Source organism: Eucyclogobius newberryi, unplaced genomic scaffold, assembly GCF_026437365.1.
Source record: "Eucyclogobius newberryi isolate DKJ021-1_F unplaced genomic scaffold, fEucNew1.0.hap1 SCAF_11, whole genome shotgun sequence".
Classification (NCBI taxonomy): domain Eukaryota; kingdom Metazoa; phylum Chordata; class Actinopteri; order Gobiiformes; family Gobiidae; genus Eucyclogobius; species Eucyclogobius newberryi.
The window spans coordinates 37,787,211-37,807,058 of NW_027315735.1; the positions used below are offsets into that span (position 1 = coordinate 37,787,211).

Genomic DNA, 19,848 nt, shown 5'->3' on the forward strand with positions numbered 1-19,848 from the left:
CTTCGTGTTCTTCGTGTTCATCGTGTTCTTCGTGTTCTTCGTGTTCATCTTGTTCATCGTGTTCTTCGTGTCCTTCGTGTTCATCGTGTTCTTCGTGTTCTTCGTGTTCTTCGTGTTCATCTTGTTCTTCGTGTTCTTCGTGTTCATCGTGTTCTTCGTGTTCTTCGTATTCTTCGTGTTCTTCGTGTTCTTCGTGTTCTTTGTGTTCATCGTGTTCATCGTGTTCTTCGTGTTCTTCGTGTTCATCGTGTTCTTCGTGTTCTTCGTGTTCTTCGTGTTCTTCGTGTTCTTTGTGTTCATCGTGTTCATCGTGTTCTTCGTGTTCATCGTGTTCATCGTGTTCTTCGTGTTCTTCGTGTTCTTCGTGTTCTTCGTGTTCATCTTGTTCATCGTGTTCTTCGTGTTCATCGTGTTCTTCGTGTTCTTCGTGTTCATCTTGTTCATCGTGTTCTTCGTGTCCTTCGTGTTCATCGTGTTCTTCGTGTTCTTCGTGTTCATCGTGTTCATCGTGTTCTTCGTGTTCTTCGTGTTCTTCGTGTTCTTCGTGTTCATCTTGTTCATCGTGTTCTTCGTGTCCTTCGTGTTCATCGTGTTCTTCGTGTTCTTCGTGTTCTTCGTGTTCTTCGTGTTCATCTTGTTCATCGTGTTCTTCGTGTTCTTCGTGTTCATCGTTTTCTTCGTGTTCTTCGTGTTCATCGTGTTCATCGTGTTCATCGTGTTCTTCGTGTTCATCGTGTTCATCGTGTTCTTCGTGTTCATCGTGTTCATCGTGTTCATCGTGTTCTTCGTGTTCATCGTGTTCTTCGTGTTCATCGTGTTCATCGTGTTCATCGTGTTCTTTCTTATTCTTCACGTTCATCGTGTTCATCTTGTTCTTCGTGTTCATCGTGTTCTTCGTGTTCTTCGTGTTCATCGTGTTCATCGTGTTCATCGTGTTCGTGTTCATCGTGTTCATCGTGTTCATCGTGTTCTTTCTTATTCTTCGTGTTCATCGTGTTCTTCGTGTTCATCGTGTTCTTCGTGTTCTTCGTGTTCTTCGTGTTCTTCGTGTTCATCGTGTTCTTCGTGTTCTTCGTGTTCTTCATGTTCATTGTGTTCATCGTGTTCTTCGTGTTCATTGTGTTCTTCGTGTTCATTGTGTTCTTCGTGTTCTTCGTGTTCTTCGTGTTCATTGTGTTCATCGTGTTCTTCGTGTTCATCGTGTTCATCGTGTTCTTCGTGTTCTTCGTGTTCTTCGTTTTCTTCGTGTTCTTCGTGTTCATCTTGTTCATCGTGTTCTTCGTGTTCTTCGTGTTCTTCGTGTTCATCGTGTTCTTCGTGTTGTTCGTGTTCATCGTGTTCATCGTGTTCTTCGTGTTCTTCGTGTTCATCGTGTTCTTCGTGTTCATCTTGTTCTTCGTGTTCTTCGTGTTCTTCGTGTTCTTCGTGTTCTTCGTGTTCTTCGTGTTCATCGTGTTCTTCGTGTTGTTCGTGTTCATCGTGTTCATCGTGTTCTTCGTGTTCTTCGTGTTCTTCGTGTTCTTCGTGTTCATCTTGTTCTTCGTGTTCTTCGTGTTCTTCGTGTTCTTCGTGTTCTTCGTGTTCTTCGTGTTCCTCGTGTTCATCGTGTTCTTCGTGTTCTTCGTGTTCTTCGTGTTCTTCTTGTTCATCTTGTTCTTCGTGTTCTTCGTCTTCTTCGTGTTCATCGTGTTCATCTTGTTCTTCGTGTTCTTCGTGTTCTTCGTGTTCTTCGTGTTCTTCGTGTTCTTCGTGTTCTTCGTGTTCTTCGTGTTCTTTGTGTTCATCGTGTTCATCGTGTTTTTCGTGTTCTTCGTGTTCATCGTGTTCTTTGTGTTCTTTGTGTTCTTCGTGTTCTTCGTGTTCTTTGTGTTCATCTTGTTCTTCGTGTTCTTCGTGTTCTTCGTGTTCTTCGTGTTCTTCGTGTTCTTTGTGTTCATCGTGTTCATCGTGTTCTTCGTGTTCTTCACGTTCTTCGCGTTCATCTTGTTCTTCGTGTTCATCGTGTTCATCGTGTTCTTCGTGTTCATCGTGTTCTTCGTGTTCATCGTGTTCTTCGTGTTCATCGTGTTCATCGTGTTCTTCGTGTTCTTCGTGTTCATCGTGTTCTTCGTGTTCTTCGTGTTGTTCGTGTTCATCGTGTTCTTCGTGTTCATCTTGTTCATCGTGTTCATCGTGTTCATCGTGTTCTTCGTTTTCTTCGTGTTCTTCGTGTTCATCGTGTTCTTCGTGTTCATCGTGTTCTTCGTGTTCTTCGTGTTCATCGTGTTCTTCGTGTTCTTCGTGTTCTTCGTGTTCTTCGTGTTCTTCGTGTTCTTCGTGTTCTTTGTGTTCTTTTTGTTCATCTTGTTCTTCGTGTTGTTCGTGTTCTTCGTGTTCATCGTGTTCTTCGTGTTCTTCGTGTTCTTCGTGTTCTTCGTGTTCTTTGTGTTCATCGTGTACATCGTGTTCTTCGTGTTCTTCGCGTTCTTCGCGTTCATCTTGTTCTTCGTGTTCCTCGTGTTCTTCGTGTTCTTCGTGTTCTTCGTGTTCTTCGTGTTCTTCGTGTTCTTTGTGTTCATCGTGTTCATCGTGTTCATCGTGTTCTTCGTGTTCTTCGTGTTCATCGTGTTCTTCGTGTTCTTCGTGTTCTTCGTGTTCTTCGTGTTCATCTTGTTCTTCGTGTTCTTCGTGTTCATCGTGTTCTTCGTGTTCTTCGTATTCTTCGTGTTCTTCGTGTTCTTCGTGTTCTTCGTGTTCTTCGTGTTCTTTGTGTTCATCGTGTTCATCGTGTTCTTCGTGTTCTTCGTGTTCATCGCGTTCTTCGTGTTCTTCGTGTTCTTCGTGTTCTTCGTGTTCATCGCGTTCTTCGTGTTCTTCGTGTTCATCGTGTTCTTCGTGTTCTTCGTGTTCATCGTGTTCATCGTGTTCTTCGTGTTCTTCGTGTTCTTCGTGTTCTTCGTGTTCATCTTGTTCATCGTGTTCTTCGTGTTCATCGTGTTCTTCGTGTTCTTCATGTTCATCTTGTTCATCGTGTTCTTCGTGTTCTTCGTGTTCATCGTGTTCATCGTGTTCTTCGTGTCCTTCGTGTTCATCGTGTTCTTCGTGTTCTTCGTGTTCTTCGTGTTCATCTTGTTCTTCGTGTTCTTCGTGTTCATCGTGTTCTTCGTGTTCTTCGTATTCTTCGTGTTCTTCGTGTTCATTGTGTTCATCGTGTTCTTCGTGTTCATCGTGTTCATCGTGTTCTTCGTGTTCTTCGTGTTCTTCGTTTTCTTCGTGTTCTTCGTGTTCATCTTGTTCATCGTGTTCTTCGTGTTCTTCGTGTTCTTCGTGTTCATCGTGTTCTTCGTGTTGTTCGTGTTCATCGTGTTCATCGTGTTCTTCGTGTTCTTCGTGTTCATCGTGTTCATCGTGTTCTTCGTGTTCTTCGTGTTCTTCGTGTTGTTCGTGTTCATCTTGTTCTTCGTGTTCTTCGTGTTCTTCGTGTTCTTCGTGTTCTTCGTGTTCTTCGTGTTCTTCGTGTTCCTCGTGTTCATCGTGTTCTTCGTGTTCTTCGTGTTCTTCGTGTTCTTCGTGTTCATCTTGTTCTTCGTGTTCTTCGTCTTCTTCGTGTTCATCGTGTTCATCTTGTTCTTCGTGTTCTTCGTGTTCTTCGTGTTCTTCGTGTTCTTCGTGTTCTTCGTGTTCTTTGTGTTCATCGTGTTCATCGTGTTTTTCGTGTTCTTCGTGTTCATCGTGTTCTTTGTGTTCTTTGTGTTCTTCGTGTTCTTCGTGTTCTTTGTGTTCATCTTGTTCTTCGTGTTCTTCGTGTTCTTCGTGTTCTTCGTGTTCTTCGTGTTCTTTGTGTTCATCGTGTTCATCGTGTTCTTCGTGTTCTTCACGTTCTTCGCGTTCATCTTGTTCTTCGTGTTCATCGTGTTCATCGTGTTCTTCGTGTTCATCGTGTTCTTCGTGTTCATCGTGTTCTTCGTGTTCATCGTGTTCATCGTGTTCTTCGTGTTCTTCGTGTTCATCGTGTTCTTCGTGTTCTTCGTATTGTTCGTGTTCATCGTGTTCTTCGTGTTCATCTTGTTCATCGTGTTCATCGTGTTCATCGTGTTCTTCGTTTTCTTCGTGTTCTTCGTGTTCATCGTGTTCTTCGTGTTCATCGTGTTCTTCGTGTTCTTCGTGTTCATCGTGTTCTTCGTGTTCTTCGTGTTCTTCGTGTTCTTCGTGTTCTTCGTGTTCTTTGTGTTCTTTTTGTTCATCTTGTTCTTCGTGTTGTTCGTGTTCTTCGTGTTCATCGTGTTCTTCGTGTTCTTCGTGTTCTTCGTGTTCTTCGTGTTCTTTGTGTTCATCGTGTACATCGTGTTCTTCGTGTTCTTCGCGTTCTTCGCGTTCATCTTGTTCTTCGTGTTCCTCGTGTTCTTCGTGTTCTTCGTGTTCTTCGTGTTCTTCGTGTTCTTCGTGTTCTTTGTGTTCATCGTGTTCATCGTGTTCATCGTGTTCTTCGTGTTCTTCGTGTTCTTCGTGTTCATCTTGTTCTTCGTGTTCTTCGTGTTCATCGTGTTCTTCGTGTTCTTCGTGTTCTTCGTGTTCTTCGTGTTCATCTTGTTCTTCGTGTTCTTCGTGTTCATCGTGTTCTTCGTGTTCTTCGTATTCTTCGTGTTCTTCGTGTTCTTCGTGTTCTTCGTGTTCTTCGTGTTCTTTGTGTTCATCGTGTTCATCGTGTTCTTCGTGTTCTTCGTGTTCATCGCGTTCTTCGCGTTCTTCGTGTTCTTCGTGTTCTTCGTGTTCATCGCGTTCTTCGTGTTCTTCGTGTTCATCGTGTTCTTCGTGTTCTTCGTGTTCATCGTGTTCATCGTGTTCTTCGTATTCTTTGTGTTCTTCGTGTTCTTCGTGTTCATCTTGTTCTTCGTGTTCTTCGTGTTCATCGTGTTCTTCGTGTTCTTCGTGTTCATCGTGTTCTTAGTGTTCTTCGTGTTCATCTTGTTCATCGTGTTCTTCGTGTCCTTCGTGTTTATCGTGTTCTTCGTGTTCTTCGTGTTCTTCGTGTTCATCTTGTTCATCGTGTTCTTCGTGTCCTTCGTGTTCATCTTGTTCTTCGTGTTCTTCGTGTTCATCGTGTTCTTCGTGTTCTTCGTATTCTTCGTGTTCTTCGTGTTCTTCGTGTTCTTTGTGTTCATCGTGTTCATCGTGTTCTTCGTGTTCTTCGTGTTCATCGTGTTCTTCGTGTTCTTCGTGTTCTTCGTGTTCTTCGTGTTCTTTGTGTTCATCGTGTTCATCGTGTTCTTCGTGTTCATCGTGTTCATCGTGTTCTTCGTGTTCTTCGTGTTCTTCGTGTTCTTCGTGTTCATCTTGTTCATCGTGTTCTTCGTGTTCATCGTGTTCTTCGTGTTCTTCGTGTTCATCTTGTTCATCGTGTTCTTCGTGTCCTTCGTGTTCATCGTGTTCTTCGTGTTCTTCGTGTTCATCGTGTTCATCGTGTTCTTCGTGTTCTTCGTGTTCTTCGTGTTCTTCGTGTTCATCTTGTTCATCGTGTTCTTCGTGTCCTTCGTGTTCATCGTGTTCTTCGTGTTCTTCGTGTTCTTCGTGTTCTTCGTGTTCATCTTGTTCATCGTGTTCTTCGTGTTCTTCGTGTTCATCGTTTTCTTCGTGTTCTTCGTGTTCATCGTGTTCATCGTGTTCATCGTGTTCTTCGTGTTCATCGTGTTCATCGTGTTCTTCGTGTTCATCGTGTTCATCGTGTTCATCGTGTTCTTCGTGTTCATCGTGTTCTTCGTGTTCATCGTGTTCATCGTGTTCATCGTGTTCTTTCTTATTCTTCACGTTCATCGTGTTCATCTTGTTCTTCGTGTTCATCGTGTTCTTCGTGTTCTTCGTGTTCATCGTGTTCATCGTGTTCATCGTGTTCGTGTTCATCGTGTTCATCGTGTTCATCGTGTTCTTTCTTATTCTTCGTGTTCATCGTGTTCTTCGTGTTCATCGTGTTCTTCGTGTTCTTCGTGTTCTTCGTGTTCTTCGTGTTCATCGTGTTCTTCGTGTTCTTCGTGTTCTTCATGTTCATTGTGTTCATCGTGTTCTTCGTGTTCATTGTGTTCTTCGTGTTCATTGTGTTCTTCGTGTTCTTCGTGTTCTTCGTGTTCATCGTGTTCATCGTGTTCTTCGTGTTCATCGTGTTCATCGTGTTCTTCGTGTTCATCGTGTTCATCGTGTTCTTCGTGTTCTTCGTGTTCTTCGTTTTCTTCGTGTTCTTCGTGTTCATCTTGTTCATCGTGTTCTTCGTGTTCTTCGTGTTCTTCGTGTTCATCGTGTTCTTCGTGTTGTTCGTGTTCATCGTGTTCATCGTGTTCTTCGTGTTCTTCGTGTTCATCGTGTTCATCGTGTTCTTCGTGTTCTTCGTGTTCTTCGTGTTCTTCGTGTTCATCTTGTTCTTCGTGTTCTTCGTGTTCTTCGTGTTCTTCGTGTTCTTCGTGTTCTTCGTGTTCCTCGTGTTCATCGTGTTCTTCGTGTTCTTCGTGTTCTTCGTGTTCTTCGTGTTCATCTTGTTCTTCGTGTTCTTCGTCTTCTTCGTGTTCATCGTGTTCATCTTGTTCTTCGTGTTCTTCGTGTTCTTCGTGTTCTTCGTGTTCTTCGTGTTCTTCGTGTTCTTCGTGTTCTTCGTGTTCTTTGTGTTCATCGTGTTCATCGTGTTTTTCGTGTTCTTCGTGTTCATCGTGTTCTTTGTGTTCTTTGTGTTCTTCGTGTTCTTCGTGTTCTTTGTGTTCATCTTGTTCTTCGTGTTCTTCGTGTTCTTCGTGTTCTTCGTGTTCTTCGTGTTCTTTGTGTTCATCGTGTTCATCGTGTTCTTCGTGTTCTTCACGTTCTTCGCGTTCATCTTGTTCTTCGTGTTCATCGTGTTCATCGTGTTCTTCGTGTTCATCGTGTTCTTCGTGTTCATCGTGTTCTTCGTGTTCATCGTGTTCATCGTGTTCTTCGTGTTCTTCGTGTTCATCGTGTTCTTCGTGTTCTTCGTGTTGTTCGTGTTCATCGTGTTCTTCGTGTTCATCTTGTTCATCGTGTTCATCGTGTTCATCGTGTTCATCGTGTTCTTCGTTTTCTTCGTGTTCTTCGTGTTCATCGTGTTCTTCGTGTTCATCGTGTTCTTCGTGTTCATCGTGTTCTTCGTGTTCTTCGTGTTCTTCGTGTTCTTCGTGTTCTTCGTGTTCTTCGTGTTCTTTGTGTTCTTTTTGTTCATCTTGTTCTTCGTGTTGTTCGTGTTCTTCGTGTTCATCGTGTTCTTCGTGTTCTTCGTGTTCTTCGTGTTCTTCGTGTTCTTTGTGTTCATCGTGTACATCGTGTTCTTCGTGTTCTTCGCGTTCTTCGCGTTCATCTTGTTCTTCGTGTTCCTCGTGTTCTTCGTGTTCTTCGTGTTCTTCGTGTTCTTCGTGTTCTTCGTGTTCTTTGTGTTCATCGTGTTCATCGTGTTCATCGTGTTCTTCGTGTTCTTCGTGTTCATCGTGTTCTTCGTGTTCTTCGTGTTCTTCGTGTTCTTCGTGTTCATCTTGTTCTTCGTGTTCTTCGTGTTCTTCGTGTTCTTCGTGTTCTTCGTATTCTTCGTGTTCTTCGTGTTCTTCGTGTTCTTCGTGTTCTTCGTGTTCTTTGTGTTCATCGTGTTCATCGTGTTCTTCGTGTTCTTCGTGTTCATCGTGTTCTTCGTGTTCTTCGTGTTCTTCGTGTTCTTCGTGTTCATCGCGTTCTTCGTGTTCTTCGTGTTCATCGTGTTCTTCGTGTTCTTCGTGTTCATCGTGTTCATCGTGTTCTTCGTGTTCTTCGTGTTCTTCGTGTTCTTCGTGTTCAACTTGTTCATCGTGTTCTTCGTGTTCATCGTGTTCTTCGTGTTCTTCATGTTCATCTTGTTCATCGTGTTCTTCGTGTTCTTCGTGTTCATCGTGTTCATCGTGTTCATCGTGTTCATCGTGTTCTTCGTGTTCTTCGTGTTCTTCGTGTTCTTCGTGTTCATCTTGTTCATCGTGTTCTTCGTGTCCTTCGTGTTCATCGTGTTCTTCGTGTTCTTCGTGTTCATCATGTTCATCTAGTTAATCGTGTTCTTCGTGTCCTTCGTGTTCATCTTGTTCTTCGTGTTCTTCGTGTTCATCGTGTTCTTCGTGTTCTTCGTGTTCATCTTGTTCATCGTGTTCTTCGTGTCCTTCGTGTTCATCGTGTTCTTCGTGTTCTTCGTGTTCTTCGTGTTCATCTTGTTCTTCGTGTTCTTCGTGTTCATCGTGTTCTTCGTGTTCTTCGTATTCTTCGTGTTCTTCGTGTTCTTCGTGTTCATCGTGTTCTTCGTGTTCTTCGTGTTCATCGTGTTCTTCGTGTTCTTCGTGTTCTTCGTGTTCTTCTTGTTCTTTGTGTTCATCGTGTTCATCGTGTTCTTCGTGTTCTTCGTGTTCATCGTTTTCTTCGTGTTCTTCGTGTTCATCGTGTTCTTCGTGTTCTTCGTGTTCATCGTGTTCGTCGTGTTCGTCGTGTTCTTCGTGTTCGTCGTGTTCGTCGTGTTCGTCGTGTTCTTCGTGTTCATCGTGTTCTTCGTGTTCTTCGTGTTCTTCGTGTTCTTTTCGTTCAGACTCGGGCATTTTTGACCCTGAACATGGATGAAAGTCATAGACGCCATCGGCTCCGCCCCAACTCCAATAAAATGGAGCTTGTGGATCCACACGGCGCCGTTACACTTCTTTACACAACTTCACACTTCAACAAACTACCAGTACTACCAGTACTACCAGTACTACCAGTACTACCTGTACTAGTAGTACTACTACTAAAGCCTCTTCCACACCGCGGCGGCCGAAGCGTCCAGACTTTACATTAAAGTCTATAGTAAACGTGCGTCGAGCGCGTAGTGCGTTATCTGCGGCGCAATTTCTTCGTTTTTTGCGGCGCGATTTGGTGCGTTTTTTTACGCTCTCGGCGCTTTGAGCGCGTATGAGCCGGCCGATGCGGCCGATGCGGCTTACGCGATGCGTTCAGATATGTTGAGGTCTCTGCAGCTGAAGCGTAGCAGCCGCTGCAGCCAATCAGAGCTGACGCTCCAGTGACGTATGTACGTACGTATTCCCCCTGCATTTCCGGTTTTCTCCGTGGATGTACATGTAGTACTTTAACACACATGTAGTACCATTACACACATGTAGTACTTTTACACACATGTAGTACTTTTACACACATGTAGTACCATTACACACATGTAGTACTTTTACACACATGTAGTACCATTACACACATGTAGTACTTTTACACACATGTAGTACCATTACACACATGTAGTACCATTACACATATGTAGTACTTTTACACACATGTAGTACTTTAACACACATGTAGTACCATTACACACATGTAGTACTTTTACACACATGTAGTACTTTTACACACATGTAGTACCATTACACACATGTAGTACTTTTACACACATGTAGTACTTTTACACACATGTAGTACCATTACACACATGTAGTACTTTTACACACATGTAGTACCATTACACACATGTAGTACTTTTACACACATGTAGTACTTTTACACACATGTAGTACCATTACACACATGTAGTACTTTTACACACATGTAGTACCATTACACACATGTAGTACTTTTACACACATGTAGTACCATTACACACATGTAGTACCATTACACATATGTAGTACTTTTACACACATGTAGTACCATTACACACATGTAGTACTTTTACACACATGTAGTACCATTACACACATGTAGTACCATTACACACATGTAGTACTTTTACACACATGTAGTACTTTTACACACATATAATACCATTACACACATGTAGTACTTTTACACACATGTAGTACCATTACACACATGTAGTACTTTTACACACATGTAGTACTTTTACACTCATGTAGTACCATTACACACATGTAGTACTTTTACACACATGTAGTACCATTACACACATGTAGTACTTTTACACACATGTAGTACTTTTACACTCATGTAGTACCATTACACACATGTAGTACTTTAACACACATGTAGTACTTTTACACACATGTAGTACTTTTACACACATGTAGTACCATTACACACATGTAGTACTTTTACACACATGTAGTACTTTTACACATATGTAGTACTTTTACACATATGTAGTACTTTTACACATATGTAGTACTTTTACGCAAGAACGCAGACACTTGCAATAGCTTCAGTCATTGCACATGATCTAGTTTTTCTTGAACTTATACAGTTTTTCAAACTTCTGACTTTGTGTTTCAGAGAGTTTGATGGAGCTGCCGACCTCCACACAGGGATCTCCAACACAAAAGGTAAACCCGGTCTGAACCCGGTCTGAACCCGGTCTAAACCCGGTCTGAACCCGGTCTGAACCAGGTCTGAACCCGTTCTGAACCCGGTCTGAACCCGGTCTAAACCCGGTCTGAACCAGGTCTGAACCAGGTCTGAACCAGGTCTGAACCCGTTCTGAACCCGGTCTGAACCCGGTCTAAACCCGGTCTGAACCAGGTCTGAACCAGGTCTGAACCCGGTCTAAACCCGGTCTGAACCAGGTCTGAACCAGGTCTGAAACAGGTCAAAACCAGGTCTAAACCAGGTCTGAACCAGGTCTAAACCCGGTCTAAAACAGGTCTGAACCTGGTCTGAACCAGGTCTGAACCTGGTCTGAACCTGGTCTGAACCCGGTCTGAACCCGGTCTGAACCCGGTCTGAACCTGGTCTAAACCCAGTCTGAACCAGGTCTGAACCAGGTCTAAACCAGGTCTGAACCTGGTCTGAACCTGGTCTAAACCAGGTCTGAACCAGGTCTAAACCCGGTCTAAAACAGGTCTAAACCATGTCTGAACCAGGTCTGAACCTGGTCTGAACCTGGTTTGAACCTGGTTTGAACCCAGTCTAAACCCGGTCTAAACCAGGTCCTGAACCAGGTCTGAACCTGGTCTAAAACAGGTCTAAACCTGGTCTGAACCTGGTCTGAACCCGGTCTGAATCCGGTCTAAAACAGGTCTAAAACAGGTCTAAACCCGGTCCAAACCAGGTCTAAACCAGGTCTAAACTAGGTCTGAACCAGGTCTAAACCCAGTCCAATCCAGGTCTGAACCCGGTCTGAACCCGGTCTGAACCCGGTCTGAACCCGGTCTAAACCCGGTCTAAAACAGGTCAAAACCAGGTCTGAACCAGGTCTGAACCCGGTCTGAACCCGGTCTAAAACAGGTCTAAACCAGGTCTAAACCCGGTCTAAACCAGGTCTGAACCAGGTCTAAACCCGGTCTAAAACAGGTCCGAACCAGGTCTAAACCAGGTCTAAACCAGGTCTAAACCAGGTCTAAACCTGGTCTGAACCTGGTCTGAACCTGGTCTGAACCCGGTCTAAAACAGGTCTGAACCTGGTCTGAACCAGGTCTGAACCCAGTCTGAACCCGGTCTAAACCAGGTCCAAACCAGGTCCGAACCAGGTCTAAACCAGGTCTGAACCAGGTCTAAACCAGGTCTAAAACAGGTCCGAACCAGGTCTAAACCAGGTCTAAACCAGGTCTAAACCTGGTCTGAACCCGGTCTAAAACAGGTCTGAACCCGGTCTAAAACAAGTCTGAACCAGGTCTAAACCAGGTCAAAACCAGGTCCAAACCAGGTCTGAACCTGGTCTGAACCTGGTCTAAACCAGGTCTGAACCAGGTCTAAACCCGGTCTAAAACAGGTCTAAACCAGGTCTGAACCAGGTCCTGAACCAGGTCTGAACCTGGTTTGAACCCAGTCTAAACCCGGTCTAAACCAGGTCTAAACCAGGTCTGAACCTGGTCTGAACCCAGTCTGAACCCGGTCTAAAACAGGTATGAACCAGGTCTGAACCAGGTCTGAACCCGGTCTAAACCAGGTCTAAACCAGGTCCTGAACCTGGTCTGAACCTGGTCTAAAACAGGTCTAAACCTGGTCTGAACCTGGTGTGAACCCGGTCTGAACCCGGTCTGAACCTGGTCTGAACCCGGTCTGAACCCGGTCTGAACCCGGTCTGAACCTAGTCTGAACCTGGTCTGAACCCGGTCTAAACCCCGTCTAAACCAGGACTAAACCAGGTCCAAACCAGGTCCAAGCCAGGTCTAAACCTGGTCTGAACCTGGTCTGTACCTGGTCCGAACCCTGTCTAAACCAGGACTAAACCAGGTCCAAACCAGGTCCGAACCAGGTCTGAATCAGGTCTAAACCAGGTCTAAACCAGGTCTAAACCAGGTCTGAACCAGGTCTGAACCCGGTCTGAACCCGGTCTGAACCCGGTCTCTCAGGGCTGGTGTATAACTACACGTCGGGCGGCGTGCGCAGAGACCCGGAGGGTTGGGAAGAAGCTGTGGTGGTTCCTCTGGTCAGACCCGACATGTTCCACCTCCTGGACCGATGGGACCAGTATCTGGAGCGGTTCTGTCAGAACTCGTCCTGGGACCCGCTCTGGACCAGGTAAGGCTGCACACACACATCATGGCTCCTGAGGCATTTCCCTCAGTATTTGTTAGCGCTTGTGTGTACTTTGTGTGTACTTTGTGTGTTTTGTGTGTACTTTGTGAGTACTTTGTGAGTCTTGTGTGTTTTGTCTGTTTTGTGTGTTTTGTGTGTTTTGTGTGTTTTGTGTGTTTTGTGTGTACTTTGTGTGTTTTATGTATGTTGTGAGTACTTTGTGAGTTTTGTGTGTACTTTGTGTGTTTTATGTATGTTGTGAGTACTTTGTGTGTTTTGTGAGTATTTCGTGTGTTTTGTGTGTTTTGTGTGTTTTGTGTGTTTTGTGAGTATTTTGTGTGTTTTGTGTGTACTTTGTGTGTTTTATGTATGTTGTGAGTACTTTGTGTGTTTTGTGAGTATTTTGTGAGTTTTGTGTGTTTTGTGAGTTTTGTGGGTTTTGTGAGTACTTTGTGTGTCAGCGTCACCTCCAGAGTCTCGCTCTAAAACCTACAAATCAAGTGATAAATCTGGAGGTAATAATGAACTCAGACTTTAACAGATCAGATCAATAACATCAGCAGCTTTTTACATCTAAAAACATCAAAAATATAGTGTTAAAACCAGATTTAGCGCGATTTATCCATGTGTTTGTCTCCAGTAGATTAGACTGTAACAGTCTCCTCACTGGTCTCTCCAAACCCTAACCCTAACCCTGACTAGAACCAAGAAGTACCATCACATTAGTCCTGACTAGAACCAAGAAGTACCATCACATTAGTCCTGACTAGAACCAGGAAGTACCATCACATTAGTCCTGACTAGAACCAGGAAGTACATCACATTAGTCCTGACTAGAACCAGGAAGTACCGTCACATTAGTCCTGACTAGAACCAGGAAGTACCATCACATTAGTCCTGACTAGAACCAGGAAGTACATCACATTAGTCCTGACTAGAACCAGGAAGTATGATCACATTAGTCCTGACTAGAACCAGGAAGTACCATCACATTAGTCCTGACTAGAACCAGGAAGTACCATCACATTAGTCCTGACTAGAACCAGGAAGTACCGTCACATTAGTCCTGACTAGAACCAGGAAGTACCATCACATTAGTCCTGACTAGAACCAGGAAGTACCATCACATTAGTCCTGACTAGAACCAGGAAGTACCATCACATTAGTCCTGACTAGAACCAGGAAGTACCATCACATTAGTCCTGACTAGAACCAGGAAGTACATCACATTAGTCCTGACTAGAACCAGGAAGTATGATCACATTAGTCCTGACTAGAACCAGGAAGTACATCACATTAGTCCTGACTAGAACCAGGAAGTACCATCACATTAGTCCTGACTAGAACCAAGAAGTACCATCACATTAGTCCTGACTAGAACCAGGAAGTACCATCACATTAGTCCTGACTAGAACCAAGAAGTACCATCACATTAGTCCTGACTAGAACCAGGAAGTACCATCACATTAGTCCTGAATAGAACCAAGAAGTACCATCACATTAGTCCTGACTAGAACCAGGAAGTACCATCACATTAGTCCTGACTAGAACCAGGAAGTACATCACATTAGTCCTGACTAGAACCAGGAAGTATGATCACATTAGTCCTGACTAGAACCAGGAAGTACCATCACATTAGTCCTGACTAGAACCAGGAAGTACCATCACATTAGTCCTGACTAGAACCAGGAAGTACCGTCACATTAGTCCTGACTAGAACCAGGAAGTACCATCACATTAGTCCTGACTAGAACCAGGAAGTACCATCACATTAGTCCTGACTAGAACCAGGAAGTACCATCACATTAGTCCTGACTAGAACCAGGAAGTACCATCACATTAGTCCTGACTAGAACCAGGAAGTACATCACATTAGTCCTGACTAGAACCAGGAAGTATAATCACATTAGTCCTGACTAGAACCAGAAAGTACATCACATTAGTCCTGACTAGAACCAGGAAGTACCATCACATTAGTCCTGACTAGAACCAGGAAGTACATCACATTAGTCCTGACTAGAACCAGGAAGTACCATCACATTAGTCCTGACTAGAACCAGGAAGTACATCACATTAGTCCTGAATAGAACCAGGAAGTACCATCACATTAGTCCTGACTAGAACCAGGAAGTACATCACATTAGTCCTGACTAGAACCAGGAAGTACCATCACATTAGTCCTGACTAGAACCAGGAAGTACCATCACATTAGTCCTGACTAGAACCAGGAAGTATGATCACATTAGTCCTGACTAGAACCAGGAAGTACCATCACATTAGTCCTGACTAGAACCAGGAAGTACCATCACATTAGTCCTGACTAGAACCAGGAAGTACCATCACATTAGTCCTGACTAGAACCAGGAAGTACATCACATTAGTCCTGACTAGAACCAGGAAGTACCATCACATTAGTCCTGACTAGAACCAGGAAGTACATCACATTAGTCCTGACTAGAACCAGGAAGTGCCATCACATTAGTCCTGACTAGAACCAGGAAGTACCATCACATTAGTCCTGACTAGAACCAGGAAGTACCATCACATTAGTCCTGACTAGAACCAGGAAGTACCATCACATTAGTCCTGACTAGAACCAGGAAGTATGATCACATTAGTCCTGACTAGAACCAGGAAGTACATCACATTAGTCCTGACTAGAACCAGGAAGTACCATCACATTAGTCCTGACTAGAACCAGGAAGTACATCACATTAGTCCTGACTAGAACCAGGAAGTACCATCACATTAGTCCTGACTAGAACCAGGAAGTACATCACATTAGTCCTGACTAGAACCAGGAAGTACATCACATTAGTCCTGACTAGAACCAGGAAGTACATCACATTAGTCCTGACTAGAACCAGGAAGTACCATCACATTAGTCCTGACTAGAACCAGGAAGTACCATCACATTAGTCCTGACTAGAACCAGGAAGTACCATCACATTAGTCCTGACTAGAACCAGGAAGTACCATCACATTAGTCCTGACTAGAACCAGGAAGTACCGTCACATTAGTCCTGACTAGAACCAGGAAGTACCATCACATTAGTCCTGACTAGAACCAGGAAGTACATCACATTAGTCCTGACTAGAACCAAGAAGTACCATCACATTAGTCCTGACAAGAACCAGGAAGTACCATCACATTAGTCCTGACTAGAACCAGGAAGTACCATCACATTAGTCCTGACTAGAACCAGGAAGTATGATCACATTAGTCCTGACTAGAACCAGGAAGTACATCACATTAGTCCTGACTAGAACCAGGAAGTACCATCACATTAGTCCTGACTAGAACCAGGAAGTACATCACATTAGTCCTGACTAGAACCAGGAAGTACATCACATTAGTCCTGACTAGAACCAGGAAGTGCCATCACATTAGTCCTGACTAGAACCAGGAAGTACCATCACATTAGTCCTGACTAGAACCAGGAAGTACATCACATTAGTCCTGACTAGAACCAGGAAGTACCATCACATTAGTCCTGACTAGAACCAGGAAGTACATCACATTAGTCCTGACTAGAACCAGGAAGTACATCACATTAGTCCTGACTAGAACCAGGAAGTACCATCACATTAGTCCTGACTAGAACCAGGAAGTATGATCACATTAGTCCTGTTCTCAGGTCTCTGCACTGCCCCCTGTGGCTCAGAGAATAGACTTTAAAGCAGCTCTGCTTGTGTACAAGTCTCTCCATGGCCTAGCACCAAAGTACATCTTGGATATGTTAGTGCCATATGAACCATCTCGGACTCTGAGGACCTCAGGGACCGGCCTCCTGCTGGTGCCCAGAGTCAGGACTAAACATGGACCGGCCTCCTGCTGGTGCCAGAGTCAAGACTAAACATGGACCGGCCTCCTGCTGGTGCCCAGAGTCAGGACTAAACATGGACCGGCCTCCTGCTGGTGCCAGAGTCAGGACTAAACATGGAGCGGCCTCCTGCTGGTGCCAGAGTCAGGACTAAACATGGACCGGCCTCCTGCTGGTGCCAGAGTCAGGACTAAACATGGACCGGCCTCCTGCTGGTGCCAGACACGCTGGGGACAGGGTCAGACACACTGGGGACAAGGTCAGAACACACACTGGGGACAGGGTCAGACACACTGGGGACAGGGTCACACACTGGGGACAGGGTCAGACACACTGGGGACAGGGTCAGAACACACACTGGGGACAGGGTCAGACACACTGGGGACAGGGTCAGACACACTGGGGACAGGGTCAGACACACTGGGGACAATGTCAGACACACTGGGGACAAGTTCAGACACACTGGGGACAGGGTCAGAACACACACTGGGGACAGGGTCAGACACACTGGACACAGGGTCAGACACACTGGACACAGGGTCAGACACACTGGGGACAGGGTCAGACACACTGGGGACAGGGTCAGAACTCACACTGGGGACAGGGTCAGACACACTGGGGACAGGGTCAGAACTCACACTGGGGACAGGGTCAGACACACTGGGGACAGGGTCAGACACACTGGGGACAAGGTCAGACACACTGGGGACAGGGTCAGACACACTGGGGACAGGGTCAGAACACAGACTGGGGACAGGGTCAGACACACTGGGGACAGGGTCAGAACACACGCTGGAGACACGGTCAGACACACTGGGGACAGGGTCAGACACACTGGGGACAAGGTCGGACACACTGGGGACAGGGTCAGACACACTGGGGACAAGGTCAGACACACTGGGGACAGGGTCAGACACACTGGGGACAGGGTCAGACACACTGGGGGACAAGGTCAGACACACTGGGGACAGGGTCAGAACACACGCTGGGGACAGGGTCAGAACACACACTGGGGACAGGGTCAGACACACTGGGGACAGGGTCAGAACACACACTGGGGACAGGTTCAGACACACTGGGGACAGGTTCAGAACACACACTGGGGACAGGTTCAGACACACTGGGGACAGGTTCAGAACACACACTGGGGACAGGGTCAGACACACTGGGGACACGGTCAGAACTCACACTGGGGACAGGGTCGGACACACTGGAGACAGGGTCAGACACACTGGAGACAGGGTCAGACACACTGGAGACAGGGTCAGACACACTGGGGACAGGGTCAGACACACTGGGGACAGAGTCAGACACACTGGAGACAGGGTCAGACACACTGGGGACAGGGTCAGAACTCACACTGGGGACAGGGTCAGACACACTGGAGACAGGGTCAGAACACACACTGTCGTTAAAGACACAAACACACATCAGAAGGAGTCGTGTCCCAGAGAGGCGTGGTCAAAGACACATACGCTCAGCACAGACGTCTGCAGAGGCAGAAAGCGCGCGGATATGGGAACAAATCAATCTAAAAGTGATGTGACGCCTGTCACATCCGGAGACGCCTGTCACATCCCGGAGACGCCTGTCACATCCCGGAGACGCCTGTCACATCCGGAGACGCCTGTCACATCCGGAGACGCCTGTCACATCCCGGAGACGCCTGTCACATCCGGAGACGCCTGTCACATCCCGGAGACGCCTGTCACATCCCGGAGACGCCTGTCACATCCGGAGACGCCTGTCACATCCCGGAGACGCCTGTCACATCCCGGAGACGCCTGTCACATCCCGGAGACGCCTGTCACATCCGGAGACGCCTGTCACATCCCGGAGACGCCTGTCACATCCGGAGACGCCTGTCACACCCGGAGACGCCTGTCACATCCCGGAGACGCCTGTCACATCCCGGAGACGCCTGTCACATCCCGGAGACGCCTGTCACATCCGGAGACCCCTGTCACATCCCGGAGACGCCTGTCACATCCCGGAGACGCCTGTCACATCCGGAGACGCCTGTCACATCCGGAGACACCTGTCACATCCCGGAGACGCCTGTCACATCCGGAGACGCCTGTCACATCCGGAGACGCCTGTCACATCCGGAGACGCCTGTCACATCCCGCCTGTCACATCCGGAGACGCCTGTCACATCCCGGAGACGCCTGTCACATCCGGAGATGCCTGTCACATCCCGGAGACGCCTGTCACATCCGGAGACGCCTGTCACATCCGGAGACGCCTGTCACATCCGGAGACGCCTGTCACATCCCGGAGACGCCTCTCACATCCCGGAGACGCCTGTCACATCCGGAGACGCCTGTCACATCCGGAGACGCCTGTCACATCCCGGAGACGCCTGTCACATCCGGAGATGCCTGTCACATCCGGAGACGCCTGTCACATCCCGGAGACGCCTGTCACATCCGGAGACGCCTGTCACATCCGGAGATGCCTGTCACATCCGGAGACGCCTGTCACATCCCGGAGACGCCTGTCACAACTGGAATGCTGTGGATGTGTCCGATACATTTGGATTTGTCCAAATGTTTTTTTTTATTTTGTTCATTTGATTGTTTCTGTTTCTGTCGTTTCTTTGTGATTTTAATGATTTTTTCTGCTGTGAAGCTTTGAACTGCCTCATGAAACGTGCCACAAATAAACTTGCCTTTGTGTGTTTTGTGTGTACTTTGTGAGTACTTTGTGTGTTTTGTGAGTACTGTGTGAGTACTTTGTGAGTACTTTGTGAGTACTTTTTGAGTACTTTGTGAGTACTTTGTGAGTATCTGTGAGTACTTTGTGTGTACTTTGTGAGTACTGTGTGAGTACTTTGTGAGTATTTGTGAATACTTTGTGAGTACTGTGTGAGTACTTTGTGAGTATTGAGAGTAGTGTGTGAGTACTGTGTCAGTACTTTTTGAGTACTGTGTGAGTACTGTGTGAGTACTTCGTGAGTACTGCGTGAGTACTGTGTGAGTATTTGTGAGTACTTTGTGAGTACTGTGTGTACTTTGTGAGTACTGTGTGAGTACTTTGTGTGTTTTGTGAGTACTTTGTGAGTACTTTGTGAGTACTGTGTGAGTACTGTGTGAGTACTTTGTGAGTATTTGTGAGTACTTTGTGAGTACTTTGTGAGTACTGTGTGAGTACTTTGTGAGTACTGTGTGAGTACTGTGTGAGTACTTTGTGAGTATTGAGAGTAGTGTGTGAGTACTGTGTCAGTACTTTTTGAGTACTGTGTGAGTACTGTGTGAGTACTTCGTGAGTACTGCGTGAGTACTGTGTGAGTATTTGTGAGTACTTTGTGAGTACTCTGTGTACTTTGTGAGTACTGTGTGAGTACTTTGTGTGTTTTGTGAGTACTTTGTGAGTACTTTGTGAGTACTGTGTGAGTGCTGTGTGAGTACTTTGTGAGTACTGTGTGAGTACTGTGTGAGTACTTCGTGAGTACTGTGTGAGTACTGTGTGAGTATTTTATGAGTACTTTGTGAGTACTTTGTGAGTACTTTGTGAGTACTGTGTGAGTACTTTGTGAGTACTGTGTGAGTACTTTGTGAGTACTTTGTGAGTACTGTGTGAGTACTGTGTGAGTACT

General features: G+C 45.8%; 1 protein-coding gene across 1 annotated transcript in view; it reads left to right on the forward strand.

The window, feature by feature from the left end:
- Nucleotides 1-19,848, forward strand: part of LOC140354823 (MKRN2 opposite strand protein-like) — a 54,528-nt gene that overhangs the window by 34,005 nt on the left and 675 nt on the right. The window contains exons 2-3 of the mRNA XM_072440065.1: nucleotides 10,243-10,292; nucleotides 12,261-12,429. Of these exons, the coding sequence (XP_072296166.1) occupies nucleotides 10,243-10,292; nucleotides 12,261-12,429 (219 nt within the window). The remainder of the gene's footprint in view (nucleotides 1-10,242; nucleotides 10,293-12,260; nucleotides 12,430-19,848) is intronic.